General features: G+C 42.2%; 1 protein-coding gene across 13 annotated transcripts in view; it reads right to left on the bottom strand.

Moving 5' to 3' along the window:
* hspg2 (heparan sulfate proteoglycan 2) overlaps window positions 1–20,415 on the bottom strand; it is a 135,360-nt gene that overhangs the window by 77,261 nt on the left and 37,684 nt on the right. For 10 of the 13 annotated variants that reach the window (XM_079239029.1, XM_079239023.1, XM_079239024.1 and 7 more), the window contains exons 2-8: window positions 19,088–19,217; window positions 18,778–18,828; window positions 9,487–9,546; window positions 1,227–1,336; window positions 1,045–1,103; window positions 605–777; window positions 470–508 (exon numbers count right to left, since the gene is read on the bottom strand). In XM_079239029.1, coding sequence (XP_079095155.1) covers window positions 470–508; window positions 605–777; window positions 1,045–1,103; window positions 1,227–1,336; window positions 9,487–9,546; window positions 18,778–18,828; window positions 19,088–19,217 — 622 coding nt within the window. The remainder of the gene's footprint in view (window positions 1–469; window positions 509–604; window positions 778–1,044; window positions 1,104–1,226; window positions 1,337–9,486; window positions 9,547–18,777; window positions 18,829–19,087; window positions 19,218–20,415) is intronic. The other 3 variants (XM_079239022.1, XM_079239025.1, XM_079239027.1) reach the window with 2 other exon arrangements.

A 20,415-nucleotide genomic window follows, 5' to 3' on the forward strand; every position in this document is an offset into this window, starting at 1 on the left:
TCTGCAAAGGGGTGATATTAAGGGATCTTTATGATTAATTATTCCTTTAATATCTAGATTAATTGTGAAATCAGGTAATCGTGAACTCCCTGCTCTGGAGTGGCTGTGTTTGCAGAATTCTTTTTAAGAAGTTACCATGCCTGATTAGAAAGCTGGTGGTATATGCATAAAAAACAGCTTTAAACAGCAGCATTCCTCAACATAATCATGCCATGCAAGAGTCCATCGTGTTTTCTGTGCACAACTACTGGTCAGGGATCTCACTCCACTAACTCTACATCGGTGCTTCCATGCAAAACATTCCCCAGACCACATGACCATTGCTTTGGTGCTTCAAGGTAGAAAGCATCATAAAAATGTCATCACGACAAAGAGAAATGCCCCAATGTTCTTCTTTTCTTAAGCTGCTACATTCGTCCTACAGCTTCTACAGCAAGTCACCATGCAGCAAGCATGGCTCAGTACAAACCTGGCACTGCTAAAGGTTCCACTGAAGGCGGAGCTTCAGCTAAAAAACCAAAGGGAAACGTTGAGGAAACTGACGCTGTGGTGGAGATTTATCTGGCGAAAACACAGAGAGCCCCGTCGCCTCGGGAGGTCTTACCTTTTCCAAGCTGTCTGAACTGAAAGCCTCTGACCGACGTGGCGTAGGAAGCAATGTCGCCCTCCCTCACCGCATTGTAGAGCACGCTTCTGATCTGCTCTTCGTTGTTGTTGTAATCAGAACCCACATCCAATTCCACAAATACATCAACACCATCCTCTCTTATCACCTTTCTGCAAAGAAGGAGGAAGTTATGATGAGGCCACAAGCTGTGAGGCGTGCACTGCAGGCGATTACACAAAGTTAGGGTCTCTTCGGGTGTCTTTTCAATAACTCATTTACTGCTGATGCGTTACTGACTAAAGGTCTCCATTATTGGCCTTGTGTGGTTTAGAAGAAGGGGGAAATATATCACCTGGCCAGACGAAGACACCCAGCAGCAGCACACAGCTGCAGGGTGTCTACTTTGCAGGCATGATTGAAATGACTTGTGCCCTTACTTAATGAGGATCACGCTGACTGTCTGGACACCTGGAATCTTGTTGTACTCTGACTCCAGCTGTGGAAGGCAAATTAAACTCAGTTACACTCCAATAAACAAGCCTGGACATCATCTTCACACATCCTTAAATCAGCACAGTCAGAAAGAACATGCATGGACATGGCAAGAGACAAGGCATACCGCATCCATCACTGCATCGGAAATCTCCTTAAACTCCGGGGAGAAGATGTCCTCGAGTTCAGGGCCGTACACCACCGAGTTGGTGAAGTTGATGGAAGCTCTGTAATAAACTAGAAACACAGAGAGGGAAGGACAAGCTGTCAGTGAAGCTACACAATCAGACCACTGCAGGCTTTCCACTTGGTGTTCAGACATTGCTATGTTTATTTATTTATTTTTTTCCCAGTATTTAAGCAAGCAGAAAGACGTTCTGGATTCTGTGTTCTGCTGAGCAAATGTACTTTACCAAGGGGAGCTTTATAGATATAACGATCCCCTTGATATTCTGGATTCTTTTCTTATTTTTTTATTTACTTTGCATAATTGTTTGTATTGCAGAGTTTATATCATAGTGCTGGACCAGACCGGAGAGGACAGAAACAGGATAGAAAGAGAACAGAAGAAAAAGAAAAAATAATAAACTAAATAAATAAAAAAAAAGAGAAGACAGCAGACAGATTAGGGAGGAGACAGAGAAAACTCCTCATAGAGAGATAAAAAAAACATACACACATATAAACATACACATACAAGTCAACCCCAGATCCATGGTCTCCCTGCAGGAGGACAAAGCCAACAACTGTCAGGAGCACCAGAAAATAAGTTAAATATAAACCAGAAACATGGAGAGAAAACTAGCTGTTGTTAGGAAATAAACCTGCAGACGACTCAGTGACTGTGTCACATGAAGAACATACTGAGTGGAACGTGTTCAGAGAAGAGTGGTCATGCCAATGTGGCCCCGCCCACACACAGGCAAGAAGCAGGCCAGTAGAACCCTGAGACCCCGGCAACCGGCAGCCATCCCCAAGCACAGACTCCAACCACCCCAATCTAGACACAACCCTGCATCCACCCAGGAGGTGGTAGAGGGGGACCCCACCCAGAGCCCCCTACAGTCAGGGAACAGGCCCCAGCGCGTCCAGACCAGTACAGACCAGCCCCACTGGGCACCGGCTGCCCAGGGCAGACAGAGCATGGGCCCCAGGGCCCCAAGAGCCCAAAGGCACCCACCCAACCCCACCCCCTAAGGCTGAGGGCACAGCCCACGCCAATGGAGAGCCAGGACCGCCAGACCGCCACTGAGTGAGCCACACCCCAGTGTCCCAGCTGTGCTCCCTGGGCACCAGGGGCACACACACATACACCCCTTCCCACTCACATACTCCCTTCCTACACACGCTCTACCCACCCCATCTCTTACACATACTCCATCTAACATTCCCCCACACACCCCAAGACACATCCCCCCTCACAAACTCGCCCTCTACACACTCTCACACTCCCCATCAAACACCCCCTCCTCAACCTCCATTCACGCACTCCCCCTTACACAAACACACCCCATCACACACACCCCTACCCCACCTCCACTCTCCCACTCCTCCCTACAAAAACACACACACACACACACCAACCTACCCGTCCACCTCCATTAATTTACTGCCCTCCAATGCATGTACACACCCCCCAGCCCATCCTTTCACCTCTACAGACCCACACACACCCATTAAAAAACTTTCACCCCACCTCCACACACACAAACACACACTCCCCAACCCCCCCTCCATCTGCCCTCACATTCCTCCTTACACACAAGCAAGACATTGCTCTGTTTAAATATCATAAGGCACATTATGTTTGCCAAGTTTACCATTGGATATGACACTGTTTGACGACCGTTGCCCGTTCAATTAAAAGTTTCAGAGGTAAAAACTAAGAGGCTTGACTTGAGCTTGTGGTTTAAACGAGGACAACGTACAAATTATGGCGTCTATTTCCATATTCCAGTTGTGGTCGTGTCTAAGCAGCATCGCACCACACATACAGGTCTTAACCAGATGCAGATGCTTTCACAGGCTCACTCTAACTTCAGACAGTGCTTAGATTTAACCATCACAGTGAAAAAATTTTTATATATCTGTTGTGGACAAATAAAAGACACTAGAAGTCAGAATGACAACATGCACAGTTAAATTGAGCAAAATCTCTGAGTAAAGTTTCTAACACATTGTTGAATAGATGACACTAAGCATTAAGGCAGTTCCAAAGGAATTCTGGGTCATACAAAAAAAGGTGTACCTAATGAAGTGGCCAATAAGTGTCCATGCAGGACTGAAACACTAAACAGCTTTATTTGGATTTTTTTGGTCCAAGTTTATTTACTTTGATACAAATTCAACTTTATTTACACTATGTCAATTTGCACCGACACCCTTTCAAGGCATTTTTAAAGATGACGTCGAATCCCATTGTAATTCAATCCAAGACACAGTAATCCAGTTGTAATCTGATTGACACAAATTTGTTATGCAGCGTGATCAGCAAAAGTCAAAGTTATAAAATATTGTAATCATTTAAAGTCTTTCAGAAATAAATAATGGCTTAGATAATGAAACCAGTGGATTACAAAAAATTGTCTCTGTTAAAACCTAAATATTTACATATATTTACATTCAATTCAAAGTCCAGTTTCAGTCAGACAAACTTAATAATTAGATTTTTTCTTGTTTTATGTTAATGTACTCGGTTTCTGAAATCTGTTTGCTGCTTGAAACTACTGCAAAGTAATACAAAGACGAGCTATGTGGAGCCTCGGTTGAAGCAGCTGGGCTACATGTTTCTGGGGACTGAAGGCGAGAGCTGCAGGACTGAGCAGAAGTTTAGATGTCAGCAGCAATGCTGTGCATGAATCAGCTGAGGAAGAAGAAGAAAATCCTCAAATGACTCAACAATTAGGCCTCAACACCCCTCCTCCAAATGCACCAAAGCATGAGGAGAGAGAACAGCAGGGATTAAATTAATGGACCATGGAAGTTGTGTGTTAAACTGACACTATACTCCAATGCTGCGTATCTTTATTTAAACCAGGTCGGTGTGGCAGGAGAGGTCAGGTTTTTTTCAGTACAACCCAGATCAGTTTGGTTAAAGTGATTCAGAGCAGATGATTGGACAGAAAATCCTTACATTCCTCAGTGACAAAACAATTTGTTCTCTTCCACCACTGTCATAAATGTATATATATCCAAAGCTTTTAATGGACTCTGACAAGAGGACATCATTCCAATGCCCTGAAAAGAACTAACCACCTCCAGATCCTTAGCTAATTACATTTTTCACTCACAAACGGGGTTATAGACCACCTGCGTCAAACGTACTAATGTATTATGTGTAAGCAAAAATGTCAGCTGCACTGTTATAAAACCACAGTCAGAGGTTAAGTCCATGAAACTTAAAATAGCTCAAGCCTACTGGGTGCCCCATTCTCAATCTGCTGCCAGCGCTTTGTTGGGACTGGTCTGCCAGGCTCCAAATTCAGGCTGGCACTGTGGATTTAGGGAGGAAGTCAATATTTGTTCTGTTTCTTGCAGTGAGATGCTACTTGCAATGCCAAAAGCAAAGAGTCATGTTAAAGTAGGCGTCTGCTGAACTTTTAGTTACAAACATTCATGTCTTAATATGTGCAATACAATTCATCTGCACACACACACAAACTGCAAAGATATCATTAGTGTCAGTCCCCCTTTAGTTAAATATTTGTGGCTCTTGAAGATGTTAAATAAAACCCAAGTTGAACAACACAACATGCGGTGTGTGATCATGTAAAATGCAGCTTAATCCAGAAGCCGTGTGTGACTTCATAGTTTGGAGCAGAAACATAAAGTGATCATTTTCTGCACAATGTTATCAGTGTCTCATGTCACTGTGGAGGAACTGACTGACTGACTGACTGAATCAATGAATGAATGAATGAAGCCTTTATTCGTCTCGAAGTGGAGAATTTCCAGTTCCAGTTCAACCGGTCCGAGATCAGACAGACATACACTACCAGTCAAAAGTTTGGGCACACTTTCCAATTAGATTTAATGGGAAAGTGTGTCCAAACTTTTGACTGGTACTGTACATAACAATCATAATTAAGAAACAGAACCGGATTTTAACCAACGGTGCTTCAGTTCATTGCGGTTTGCAGCCATGTATCTATGCACTGATCTCTTCAGGTACCACCACAGTGATATATTTTAGTTCTGGACTATGACTGTACCGTTGCAACGCCAGAACTTTTCTTTTTAGATCAGTCTGTTACAAGTTTGCTACTGCGTTTGAGAATATTGTCCTGTTGGATACAAGTTGTTTGATTGAACAAACAGGTTAACATCTGACACAAAAACATTTTAATACACAGGCTTCACAATGGAATTATTGACCACAAGGTGTATATGTTATAAGACCATTTCCAAACAATTTGGAGTTCACCAGCTGCATCTGAGCAAACCACAAGATAACTGGAATAATCTGGCCTGGATGGACCGGGCCAAACCATAATGATGCCTTTTGTTTGGCAAAATTTAATGGTGGCATATCAGTACAAAATACTCCCACACTGTCAAGCACGATGGTGGAGGGGTGATGATTTGGGATTGCTTAGTGGTCATTGGACTGTGACTACAAAATAAAAAAAAAAAATTTATGAACACAAACCATCGCCCTTCCAACATCCGCCTTTGATCAGCTAAACAAAAGGAATTACAGTTTAAGATTTAGACCAGGAGTACTCAATTTGGTCCTACCAGGGATGCAATCCAGCAGAACCTGATAGGCTGTCAGGTCCATTTAATTTGATTCAGGTGTGCTGAATCAGGAAGACAAAGAAAACTTGCTGGATTGCAGCCCTCATCGGACTGAATTAAATACTGACTGATTTAGACTGTGGCCTTGTCCATTCAGGTGATATTATTCCCGTTGTCTCATGGTTTGCACGGATGCAAACAATGGACTTCATATTGTTAAGAAATGGAGTTATAATTCATCCCTTATTGTTTGGGAGCAAGCGGCAACCTCTGGCGGTAAAAAGTGAAGCCTATGTGGAAGTGCATAAAACTGCAGTTCCCCCTTCATCCACTAGGGGCTCCAAACCAGAATGAATCCCCACAGACTCCCATGTTAAAAAGACAAACTTCCCAGCAGAAATAAACATGTTTACAGCATGGTAGAAAAAAAACACATTTTAGGTTTAAATGAATAGGTCAGGTTTACCTTCATGACAACAGTGGGGGGAGTGAATTCTTTTTTTAACTCTTCCGTTTAAAGTAATTTTATCTCAAAATTTGGCATAATTAGGGGCGTGTCCTTTTAATTGTACCAGATATCCTGTTGCAAGAAGAAGGAATGTAGAACAACTGCAGTTTTTAGCCGGTTACCAACGTGACTTAGCCTTAGCCTGCTTACAGCTGTTAGCTGGTTAGCTCCTGTTAGCTCCATGTTAGCTCAGTTAGCTCTTAGCTGCAAGGAGGTTGGAGTTCATTAGATGTCAATCATCCATCCCAGTGCACACATCCCCCCCACATAGCTCTTTCTCTTTTACCATTTTTGTATTTTCTGGGAGAGACGGCGCTGGTATGATGGCAATGGTAGAAACCACCCAATGAGCTTCACTTTAGCTCTTCAGAAACCTAAGGGTGAAGTCATGGAGGCTGTGCCCATCTTTTATTTTCAGTCTATGTTTGGGAGCAACAATGTCTTGTTGCATTACAACACCTGATAGCTCTGGAGCAACCAAAATCATATAAATCTAGAAACAATGGACCTCATACAGCACTAGCTTTGGTCAGGTTTTACTAGTCTATAACTGCGGCCATTTTTTATTATCTTTCCAGGGATCTTCCCAACTTTAGTTTAATCTTTAACTTAACATACATTGAAAAACTTTTGAGTTTCTTTGGGTAATTGCTCATCTGGACTGTGATAGAACATCCAATCAGCTTCGCTGCATTTGGCTGAATGTGAGCAGGCAGTAAATCTCAGAATTTATCTGATTACTTCTGTCACATCATCAATAAACAAAAGTGACTCCATGCAGCTGGAAGCCATGCCTGCCTGCCATCACGCTGCCTCCATCTGCTTTACAGATGATGCCGTATGCTGTGCATCGTGACCCTTTTCAAGCTTTTCTCCATATCGTTTTCTCCTTACCAGTCTGATAAAGGTTGACTGGTCTTCCTGTTCTTTAGACTTGTGTATACCTCACTGAATTTGCTTTTTCTCTTTCATAGCAGAGGTTTCTTTGCCTGTATAGACAACTGAAAATATGCTAAATATAAAGCTTCCCATAAGGAATTGACCTGTTTACTTGCAATGAGAGCTCTGTAGGCAATGCCTAAATGAAAAATTCCCCATGACCTCTTTCACCAAATTGAAAGATTTAAAATTTGAGAGCCTGAAAAAAAAGTTCTACATATTAGCAGAATATTTCCAGGCTTAAGGGTGCATTCACATCAGGACTTGACTCAGATGAAGGGGGTGTATCCATGCGGGTTAAACCTTTACAATAATATTTCCACATTCCCACTAAAGGTGGCGCTGCAATAAAAATTAGCAAAAGAAAGACCAAGACCCGCGTGAAGAAGAAAACTTTTTTTGCGCGTTAAACATGGAGACAAAACTATCACTGTTGGGTTTTTGCTTTTATTTTGTCTGATGCAAGAAATACACGGCAGCAATAGCTGCAGTGAACAACAGACAAGGCAGAGGACCCTTAACGTCATAGCTATGTATTTACCCACAATGCAAGGCTACGTCAAATGCAGGAAGTGACTTTTTTTTGTAGTTCACTTCCTGTATTTGGTCCGAAACGGACTTTCCAAGCACATAGACTTGGATTCGAATCAAAAAGGCTGATGTGAATGTGCCCCAACTGTGTCTAACAGACCACACACTACATGACTAAAAGAGTTTATCTCTCAGTCAGCCTGTGTGGTCAAAAGAGCTCTCCTCTGAACGCTACTAAGCCCCACTTTCTTTGCTTACATTTGCACCGCAACGCATCTAATTTCTGGCCTCATTTGTCTAAAAGTAAATGGAGAGTTTCCTATGGAACAAAGGCAAACATGAATGAACAGAAGTGCAGGTTTAAGCTGAGCCTAGAAACATCCGAATGGCTTTCTCTGCAGGCTGTGTGACTGTAAAACTTGCAGGAATAGTTGTAAGTCCTGAATAAAGTTCTGGAAAACAAGAAACATCAAAGTTACCAATCAAAGCATTTTGTTTGACCCGCATATAATCTAATCACTTGCCTGGATACTCGCCGCTCGGTCAGCAGCGGTTCTCTGAGCTTGCCACTGCAAACTGCGGCAACCCTGCAGGCTGTTGATGCTGTGCTGCTAACGAGCAGCGATTTTACCCCAGCAATCCCCCCACACACACACGACACCATCAGAGGCGATGAAACTGTCAGAACATAGACATGACAAGTGGGAAAAACTAGAAAAATAGCATTCCACACTTTTAATTCGCAAACTTATTTAACTATTAAAGCTGAACTGTGGCAGCTTTGTCCAACTGCCCCCCCCCCCCCCCCCCCCCCCCCCCCCCCACACACACACACACACACACACACACAGAGGCCTACTCAGGAGACAAAGACCTGATTGAGCAGCTCGCTGCGTTTGGCCTTTAAAGCTCGGCCACATTGGGTTTGACCTTCAACCTCCAAGGCAGCGCCCACGGCACTGACCCAGCCACCTGAAGGGGGAAGCAGGACAGCTGGAAACCCAAACCACACCATCAAAACGCTACAACATCATTCTTTTTTCTCCTCTTAAGTATTTTCCCCTCATTCATTTTCACCCGCCCCAGACTAACAGGACCCCTGACTATTTAACTCTCTTGCTGGTGATCAGCCAAAAAAATCTGTCTCCAAGTCCACTCAGTGCCCTCTGGGGGACTTTGGGGAATGAATTGTGGCTTCTCTATTAAGCTGGCCTCTTTCTGGGCTCCCACAGCCCTCTGAATCAAAACCACCATTGTGTAAAAGAAGGCACATTTTCCAACAACCGGTTCATCACAGAGGGATGGGCCACCTACATGAGCCTGAAGCGATTAAAAGCACTTTTTTAAAAATAAAGTTTCCCAACAATATGATTCAAGTGGAAGTGGAAGTGCAGTTGCTTGAACATGATGAGCCCTATTACTCGATGGAATAACTTCATCATTTTCCACTGGCATTACAAATCACCGGGACACGCCTGGAAGACACTTGGAAAAACAGTTGCAGGATTTAAACTCAACATACCCAAGCCGAGTCTCCGCCTGAAATGTTATCTGAGAGTGTGTTTGGAAAGGAGACTGCGTAACTGAGTGGAGCAGGTGACAAGAGAGTGAGCCAAAGACAAGAAAGATGGAAAAAAAAAAAAAAAAAGGAAAAAGGTGCTTGAGGACTTACTGTACTCTGGCTCGGCTGGGCTCTGTATGTTCCTCAGATATGAAGAGTCCAACCAGTTTGCTACGGCAAGCATGGAGGAGGGCGAGGAGCACAGAGCCAAGCAAAGGGGGGAGGTGGGGGGATGACAGGGCACAAACAGGAGCCAGAGGTGAAGGGTTGAACAAGAAAAGCAACACGAAGACCAGGGATGAAGATCGAGTTAGCCAGGCAGGTGCGGAGAGGTTAAAGTTTCAGGAAACGATTAGAGGCAAAGAGAGAAAACAGAAAGAGACAATCAGGAGGAGAATTTCCAGGAGTTATATCAACAAGAATAGAAATTCATTTCAAACAATCCCACTAAGCATCACTGTTTACAGCAGGTGATGCTTAGTGAGACAATGTACGACGTGAGTGTGTGGAAATCAGGGGAAAAGGTCGGAGGTCATTTCTTCAACTGTGCAAAGAGGATTTCCCAGCAACAAACAGAACACTTGCACACACTGCCCTTCACATCGCTGCTGCCTGACACCAGCATCCAGCGATGCAGGGAGGAGCCACTTCCTGTTTTCCTTTTTCAAATGGAAGAACTGAGCACCATTAAAGCTGCTTTTTCACCAGAAGCTGAGCCTTCTGCGCTGGCAAGCGGCAACAACGGCCGCGCTCTGTGTCGTGGTGACTCATTCGTTCTTCCACCGCTTTGGATGCACTCACACCACGGGGCTCGACGTGAAATGTCAAACACAAAGAGGGCTTTCGCTTGTTCTGACACACGGGAGGGGGTTTAAAAGTGGGACAGCTGTGATAAGATTGTGGTTTCAGCGTGTTTACTGGATTCCTGAGGATGTGTTTGCTGCCCAACTTGTAGCATGGTGACATTTTGGAAGTGATCGCAACACTATGCGCTAGAACAGTGTTTTTCAAACTTTTTTGAGCCAAGGCACACTTTTTTTTCACTGAAAAATCCCAAGGCACACCGCAAACCAAAATGTTTAAATAAAAAAAAAAAAAAAAAAAAAGAGTCCATATAATTAATATAAAGTCCATCTCGTCAAAGCCTCTTGAATAGAAATCAGATAAACACGTGAAGAAGGAATTTTATTATCTCTGAGGCCTATTCAGATGAACACAGAGCTGTTTTTAGACCAAATAGGCAAACTTGGCTAATCTCTCAGGGCACACCTGATAATCCCTCACGGTAGTGTGCCACGGCACAGTGATTGAAAAACACTGCGCTAGAACTGCACATCTGCGAATCCAATCCAGTGAACTTCTATAGACTGCAGTAAACAACAGCTCATTCATAATCAAGTGGATGTGTTGGATCCAGCTGTTTTACGACGGCACACACAGAACCAGATGTCCTCTGAATCTCATCTAGAAGAAATTAGCATCAGGACTCGTACAAGCCGCATGTAGAGTCATGAAACTCAAGGCAAAACAACTTCAGCCCTCAAAACTCTACAACACTGGGTACGGTTACATGGTGTTTTTTTAAAATTCGGAATTAAATAATTCGTAATTAACGTATTTTCCTACAAGTTTACATGAGGATAATAATTCTGAATGAACGTTTACATGAAACACATCCTCACTTAACTCCTCTTTAGAGCGGTGGGTTGGGAAGGGTTCTGATTGGACAGAGGGCGCACGTGACGTACGACGTACACTGGAAATAAACAAAGCTGTCTCCCTGCTTCTCGTCTTTTTAGTCGTAACTTGTAAAAACTACCTAATAAGAACCAGTTTCACCACTATTTTTGTAATAAATGTGAAGTAGCAGCTTAACACGAGCATACTACTTCACTTTCTGCAGCAACTGAGAAGAAGAAAGATAGACCACCGAACACGGGAGGCAAAACAACACGCGTCATCGGGACAGGACAAGGTAACGAGCATGCCCAGAACGACCGGAATTAACTTAGAGTGGAATGAAGGTTTACAAGACAGAGGGATTAAATAGATCTGAATTAAAATGTGAATAAACCAGCCACTTACATCGGAGTTAAGTTTAATTCCGAATAAAAATCAGCATTAGGGACTAAGTGTTTACATGGTCGTTTTTCATCAGTTTAAAGCAGAATCAACTTTTATTCTGAATTAAACAGGAATTAAAACTTCTATGTAAACGCACGGAATGTATCCCACAGAGATGCCCACTACCGTTCCTGAGACACGGTGACAACTTATGGCGCTCAGGTTGAGTTTCACGGGTTAAATCCACATGACAGGTAACAAGCCCTGTCCAATTATTCTGGGGTCTCCCTCAAGAATGGTGGTCCAAACTAATTAAAGGTAATTAAGCTTCTGTTCTTCAAAATCTGCTGATAGGCAGTGGTTGTTGTCATAATCAGAGGAAGTGAGAGCCAGCGAGAATGGGCTGACAGCTTATTGATGCTGCCCACTTGTTGATGAGGCAGCCATCACTGACTGAAACACACTCTCCGTTCTCAGCAGAGTCATTATCATTACTACAGTAGTAAGGTCACAGAACAGAGATTTAATGCAGAAGAAGAAAAAGACTTAGGGCTTAAGCAATTCCCCTGGGAGGCATTATTTGATATGGATACTCCCCTTGCGTTCCAACCAGGAAGCCACTGATCAGCTGCGATGATGTATCCAAATAAGCTCTCAAATCTGGGAAAACCACAGGACAACTCGCTGCCAAGCCAACATCGGCAATCAGCGTCAGCTTTGTTGAACAATAAACCATTTTTCAAAGCTTTATTTTCAGGTCTTATCTTATGTTGCAGTGCAGATTATAATGCAAGTCGCCAAAACACACAGATATGGAAGCTACAAGCCCAGGATGAAGATGTTCCAGCAGCTGCTGAGGCTGCAGAATGAAACTTTGAACATCTCCTTCCTGCAGAGAAACTACTTTTTGTTGTAGGAAATTCAGAATCATGGAGCTATTTGCAGAAACAGACCTTAAAACCAAAGACAAACATGATTCAGGGGGAGTTTTTGAGTTGCTTGTACACTTGAGAAAACAGCACTGCACCAGTTTCTCATTCTGACCGTCCTGTCCACAGATGGGAGTAAGCCATCTGAAATTCCTCCAGTTTGTGACCACCTTCAGGGTCCCCGGCAGAGCAACAACAAAGCCCTTCCCAAAATATGTGCAGCTGCCACCATCTGTCCCTCTGTGGAAATGCTCAAGAGGGTTGGCTGAATCTGCAGGTAGCCCCACTCAGAAGCTCACATCCTCCACTGCCCGTGACAATGGCAGCTACACAGCGTGGGTGGGCTGCCCACTGCCCTGGCCACACTGACAACTACTACATCACCCTGATGTATCGTATGCTTATGCTGCAACATCTGTTCCCATCTTGAGATAACGGTAGAATCCAAATCTGGATTGTGCTTTGTCAGCAAGCATCTGTGAGTAGATGATGTGAGTGGAAGTAAAACCAGCTGAGGCTACGCAGCAGCAGTGGAAACAGTGAGTTTCCTCTGCAGCCTACATACTGAAATCTACTGTTTCTGCTTACAAAGGTATAGTTAATAGTCTTTTGTTTGCATCATACGGTAACATTTTAACATTTTGCGAAGGTCAGATTCTGATAGTGAACTGTCAGTTTGTTGTCACAGTGTGTGGATTCCTGCCTCAGGTCTCAGGTTATGCAGCTTGCAGTTGTGGGTCTTACATTGTGGAACTCATTACTCCTGTATGTACGGTCTGCAAATCGCCTTTTAATTTTTAAAACACGTCTCAAGACTCACCTGTTTACCTGGCTGAGAAGAGTTCATTATTTCAGTTTTTCTGGTTTTATCATTTTAATATTACTGATTATTTTACAGGTATTGTAGTGTTTACATTTATATGTATGGCAAGGCAAGGCAAGTTTATTTGTATATCACCTTTCACGTACAAGACAATTCAAAGTGCTTTACATAAAACATTAAAAGCATTACAGAAAAAGGCATAATGTATGCATGTATGTGCTTTAATTTATGTGCTGGCCGTTGGCTTTTAAATGTGCTATATAAATAAAGCTGACATTGACACTGACTTTGGCTCGTTAGTCTTACTTCCTGCTTTGTAGATGTATTTATATGTATTCTGCAGTGGTCCCCCCATTGCCGATAACCACACCTATTCCTTGTTTAGTCTTTGGCTCCCTCAGTATAAATATTCCTTGGTTTTCCTTTTGATCATCGCCAGATCCTTGTCTATCTTGTCCCAGTTTGTCTTTATGTCCACTTTATTATACTTCCCTCAGTTTGTCAGTTATGAACTTTGTTATTTACTTTTGGTTCTAGTAATTTGTTTATCCTTCCCCGTCCTCCTGACCATTGCTGATGACACTCGGTCCTCTCATTTCCAAACTTAAATCACCTCATCAGCTACATTTTCATTTATTTGCTAACTAATCTTCCAAATAATAATAATTCAGAAGAAGTAGTTGTTCTTTTGTTTTTATTTGTTGTTCGTTTTGCTTTTTTGTCTTGTCCAGCATTTAAGCAAGCAGAATGAAGATCTGGGTGCTGTATTCTGTTAAGCAAATTTACTCTGCCAAGGGGAGCTTTATAGATATAATGTTCCCCTTAATATTCTGGATTCTTATTTTATTTTTCTATTTACTTTGCATAAATGGTTGTTTTACAGAGTTTGTATAGTACTGCTGGACCGTGATAGAAGAGGGACAGAAAGAGAACTGAAAAGAAGAGAAAACAAAGAAAACACCTCATTGAGAGAAAAAGAGAGAGAAACTTAAATACATATACATACACACACGTCTATATATACACATATACATACACGTACACACATATTCACATTAAATTTATGTGGAAGGACAACGCTAACAACCTAAAGTTGTCCTTTTGGGAACAAGCCTAAAAGCAGACAAAACAACTGCAGTGGACATCCACAAACAGAAGATGGAAAGGGTTCTTCAGGAATTGAATTAAGCATTACTACACAAGTTTCTGGTGTTAAAACTCTGCTACTGATGCTACTCTACAGCTTTTATTACACACATTCCTCGACCCGCTTTTGCCCTGCAGGGTCTTAATGTAGGGACACCTCACCTCATGTTTTTTCCCAGCTTTAGACCATCATGCTACAGCTGAGTTTTGCTTTATGGCGTTGCGTCACACACCTGCAACTGGATATCAACAAACTGGCTGCTTTGGACATGGACTATGGTTGATTTAGGAAATAAATGCATGAGGTCATTATTAGAGGAACCAAGAAAAATAAAAACATGGGAAGGATAAGACGAGAGTCATTATCAAACTGTCTTTTACTGGCTGGAAGGTCTAAGAGAAGAGACAGGATACATACGGATGCAGAATTCTTCTTTATGTTGAATTAGCCCTCACTGAGGGCAACTAAGCGTTCAAATACGGCAATGTTCAAAAGTGTTGCTTAAAATCTAGAGATGTCTGGGATATTACATCATGACTATCAGTTTTAGCTGAGGATTTTATACATTGTTTTAATCTTTGCCAGGTTGGGCATAATTCACATACTTTGTTCTGCATCACTTGGGATGAAAACAAACTTCCCTTTAAACAAGATGTGAGTGTATTTTTTTAAAGTTTCTATAAAAATGTCTTGCATTGACTCCAGAAAAATATTTTGAGGAATTTTATCCATAATTCTGAAAAAGCAAATAAAAAAAATATTATTCTTGTTTATTAAGATCAGCATTCTATGATCTTGTACTTAAAAATATTAAATTAATAATCACAATCATAAAAACTTTGTCGTGACAGAAAAGTGACCGGTGCAATAAATGAGTATTAAACTTAAGGAAAAAGACAGATTAGGGAGGTTGTTGTAGCCTGTTAGGTTTACTTTGTAACGGCCGCCTGGTTGTAGTAGCTGAAAAGAAATATGCAAGGCATGGGTAGGGCCTGCAGGGATGGGTCTGCTTTCCTTTCTGTTGCTTGCCTGTGGGGTACTCAGTTCTTACTTATTTTGCTTGCTTGATTAATGACTCAGGAAAGTTTTGCTTTGGTTTTATCAGATGTTATTTTTTCCAAGTGAATGCAATCCGCTTCTTTTTTTTTTTAACCATTTCCTTTCACCTTTTCTTCTTCATATCTTTTTAAAAGGACATAAACAACCACGGAAACTTGGCAAATGAACTGAATGAATTCTGTAAATCTGGACTCTGATCAGTTCTGATAAAACTTTAAGTGTTTATGTTTAAATCATTTTTGTTAAAATAAGAAAAAGCTCTACAACCTGTTCACAAAACTCAGATATGAGAAAGTTATTTTACAAAGATGTACCGGAGAAGGATAAAAACGGCAAACAATGGCAGTTCTTTCTGGATTAGAATAAAAACAACTCAAACATGAGAACTAGAACTTTAATAACCCTTAAAACCATATCTTAACATATCTTAACTATCAGTCCACTTCATTTTCTTATAAAACTAATTCTCAGGTTCTTTGTCCAAACTTAGCACTGGGAAGAGCCTAACCCCAGTAGCCTCTCGCTACTCAACATCTCTACTTACTAATAAGTGGACATGGTAACCTTTGTGCCTTTAGTTTCCAAACAAAGTGGCCAATATGCTTGGTGCGCTGGGAACGTCTGTAATGGAGCCTAAAGAACAAGGAAAAGCTCTCACAGATAGGATAAGCTGGATTTGTCTCCCAGAAATCTCTTCGGGGCTCTGAATGTGGAGGTCAAGATAAAAGGTTAGCAGGACATGGGACACAAGTCTCATATCTCTAGAGGAGATTGCAGGCCGCGATTAAGGGGGGGAAACCGACTGACGACGAACAAAAGAAGGTTTAAAATAGACGCATCTCAACAGCAGCTTTACATCCCAGATGTTTTGCAACGATTCCTTGTTCACGTCCAACATGGAGGATATGGGAATTCCTTAACTCTCAGCAAAAAGTCCCAAAACAGGAAACAAAGCATAATGGGGGCAACTTTGGCACCTACATCTCCCCGTGTACAGCGGTGGGGAGGGAAGGAAGGCGGAGGCATGGGTGAGCCGTCTGGACAGCCGACAGGACAGAGACACTCCGCAAAGGATTCAGCAAAGGAAGCTAAATTTCCTTTCCAGCACTGTGCTGCTCAGATCTATATATGGAATTAGTCTGCTGCTTCAGATCACAGTCATACGGAGCAGAACGTGAACATCCAGCCTCTTCTGAGGTAAAAGGGTTTATTTGAGCAAGAACTGCTGAATCTTTACTGTTTAATTGCAATTGTCAAGCAATAAAAATGGAAAAAACAGCAACTTAATGGACATTAATCAAATGTAAACACATCACAAACAAAACCTTCTTTTTATATTTATATTACTTGTATTAAGAAAAAAACAAAAAACCAACAAAAACTTGATTCAGAGGGTTGAAAACTCGCTAAAACATTAAAAAAAGCTGCATTTACAAGGAAAAAATGCCTTTCCTTTAAACCCCGTCTCAATCAGTCTGTGTTGATGTTTTCTTCGCAAGCAAGTGACTAAAAACAGACTCGGTCTTGAGCGAAGCCTTACTATTCTCATCCGTCACAATCGCCTGCTTTCAACACCCGTCTCATTAACGTCAGCCGGGCTAAAATCATCCTCTGGCTCCTTAAAATACTCAAATTTAGTAAGGCTTTGCAGCGGTGCTATTTCTGTGAGCCAAGCACATGATGCCCTACGCCTCAGCCATGATGTCAGCTGTCAGAGCTGCAACCACAACAATCACTACCCTGTGATGTAATCACCTGCAGTAGCTTGCAAAGGCAAACCAAAAGGCAGACGGTGTCGCCGGGGCTTCGTCAGAACTAAGAAGGGAAATGTTCAAACCAGTCAGGATGCTTTGGTCAATATTTCTTCTTTGTGTTGAGGTAGTTGCATAGATGTGAGGAAAACACCAAACAGGAATAAGACCTACTCAGCATGTGGTGAAGTGAAAAGCTGGATTTATACTTCTACCACTAACCAGCCACATTACCAGGTCTACCTCAACAGAACCATGTTGGACTCCCCTTTTTCCTTCAGAACCGCCTCCACTTTTCACAGCATGGATTTAACAAGGAGTTAGGAACATCCTTCAGAGATTTTGCTTCATATTGATATGAAGTATCACACAGTTGCTGCACATCATGATGAGATACATATATGCTGCTCTGTTGGACGGAGATCTTTTGTCTTTAGAGGCCAGGACAAGTTTGGTCCTTGAGATTAACAACCTTTTAGATCAGGGGTTCCCAAAGTCGGTCCTCGAGGGCCTCTGTCCTGCAAGTTTTCCATGTATCTCTGTTCCAACACACCTGGCTTCCATTAAATGGATCCAACAACCAATAAAGTTCACAATGGCTGACTAGTTTGAGTCAAGTGTGTTGGAACACGGATACATGGTAAACCCCTGTTTTAGATGCATTCTTTCTCCAACACACCTGAATCCAATGAATCCAGTGACCAGGTATCTGCAGAGGTGACTGACAAGCAGAGGAGAGTGTGTTGGAGAAGGGATGTATCTAAAAGTTGCAGGATAGCCGATCTCAATGACAGCCCTGAGGCACCCCTGCTGCAGGCCATTGGCATAAATCTGCCATTGTCATGTTCAAGAAACCATCTGGAGATGATCTGAACTTTGCAACATGGTGCATCATCCTGCTGGAAGTTTCCATCAGAAGATGCTACACTGTGCTCAGAAAGGGATGGACATGGTCAGCAGCAGGACTCAGGTAGGCTGTGCTGGTTAAACCACAATAAACACTCAGACAAAACCCTTCTTCATCATTCTGATGCTCAGTTTAAACTCCAGCAAGTCATCCCCACCATTACTGCAATGTGATGTCCTAATAAATAATTTGTGTTAACAAGCAATTAAACATATGTACCCAATAAAGTGGCCAGAGAGAGTCTATGTGAGGGTTCCCCACATGCTAACACTTAGCCTACATAAATAGTGGCACTTGAAAAAGCACAGAGGTGAATGAATTGAAGCAGACGGGCCCTGCTGCAGGTTTTATTGTTCATCCAGCTTTTATGTGTCTTATTACGCTGTCACCTCAGCTGCTGGTTAGAAAGATGAAAGAGGAGAGGAGATGTTTACATCTCAAAGACAAATCCTAAGCCCTGTGTTAAGACCAGACTCTGGCAAGCCAGCCGAGGAGGAAGGAGAGGGTACAGCAGCATGTGAAGGTATAATCACTCTAGACAGAGGCACACATTATGATACTGTGTACCCACACACACACACACACACACACACACACACACACACACACACACACACACCCTCAGACACTGGATACAGGAGTCAGAGGTTGGTTGGTTGGTCCAGCCAAATCAGTCATAAAGTTTTGGTACGTTTCAGTTTAATCCATTTTCTGGCCCTTACTTGTGGTGTCAGGGTCCAGTGTGCTGCCATCTTCCTCTCCACTGGGCAGGTCTTTGGAGAAAGAGACAAAAACAAAATGATGAGGCTGGTAATTACATTTAATGATAGGAAAACTAACACTTTATCAGTCCTCAGGTAACCAGTTTCTCCATTTGTATTCTAAAATTTACAAACAAATAAAATAATAAATGTGTGCATTGCATCTCTGAGTAATATTTCCACACTTTCTGCTTTGGGATGGATTTAAAAATAAATAAATAAATAAAAAGCAGAAGACAAATGAATTAGAAGCAGCTGTTGCTGTGCCCACCTCCTGAAGCTTCATCAGCAGCAAAGTCCTCATCGTCGCCCAGTAAACTCAGCGACGCCGGGACATCCTTTTCAGCTTCTAAATCTTCTGGGAGTGGGACCTCACCCCAAACCTTGGAGGCCCGAGTCACCTGCAGACAAGCAAAAAAAAAAAAAAAAGAGATTTATGGGGTTGAAACGTCCCACAGAGAAAGGTTCCACCCAGTGCTGCACATGAACTCTGGAAGGGTGGAGGGAAAACAAAAGCTGAGGCAGGAAACGGGGCATTGTGATGTGTTTACTTTTGCCATTCATTATCTCTTGGAGGCCTCCCTGAGAGTTTGCATGCAATAAAAAGGTCATATAAGTTGGTTAACTGGAGATGTTTACAGAAATGAAACATTTTTCTTGTCTTTCTACAGATGTTGAAAGATGTGAAGTAACTCGCATATGAATGTTTGGTTAAAGAACATCCAGCATTACAAGCTGCCTCATTACTCTGGAATCTGAAAGAAGATGATCACTGAGACATTATGTCAGCTTTCCTGCAGCATTTAAAACACCTGAGAAGATGGGCTGCTTCAAGACCAGACCTGTGATCGTCATGTCATTCAGACTCTTCTGTGAACAATGGCGGGGTGGGAGGGGAGGTGTGGAAACCAAAAATGTAGAATTTGATCTCAGACTTCAGAAAAAAAACATGAATCTTCACAGAATGTCAACATGAAGAATAACTCACGCTGACAGAATTCTGCATGTCTCTGATCACAAACTACACTCATGGAAAACAAAGATATGTGCAGACAGATTAATAACAAATAAAGTGAATTAGTTCAATAAAGAATATGGATAAAAAGGTTTCAGAAGATCTAAAAAGGTCTGCAGGAAAAGTCCAGGAATGAACCAATCCATGCAAAACTGTAAAGCAGCACCACTGGACAGCCGTTTTTACACTTACAACGGCAGATTTAACATCTATCTTGCATTCTGTCTCTTCTCTGAGCTCTCTAAAGCAAGTAAAAGTTAATCTGATGTTGACCTCTCTCTCGTTAAAATGCCTAACATGTTGATATCCAGTATCTAGTGTGATGTGGAGAAAGCTACACACAGCTGTCACGTGATGTCCGACTGTTTTTCAGCCTGGACATCCAGCGATGTAAATAATAGGGGTGTGACGATATGCTTTTGTCCCGATTCGATTAGATTCTGATTTTTTGGGTGCCAGTTCGATTTAAATTGGGATTCTCACAATTCTCGAATATTGCAGATTTTTGTAGATTAAAAACAAAAGAAATGTATAAAACTTTTTTTTTGCTTGCCATTTTTCTTCATTTCAATGAGGAAAAAACA

Source organism: Telmatherina bonti (assembly GCF_933228915.1).
Source record: "Telmatherina bonti genome assembly, chromosome: 4".
Lineage (NCBI taxonomy): Eukaryota > Metazoa > Chordata > Actinopteri > Atheriniformes > Telmatherinidae > Telmatherina > Telmatherina bonti.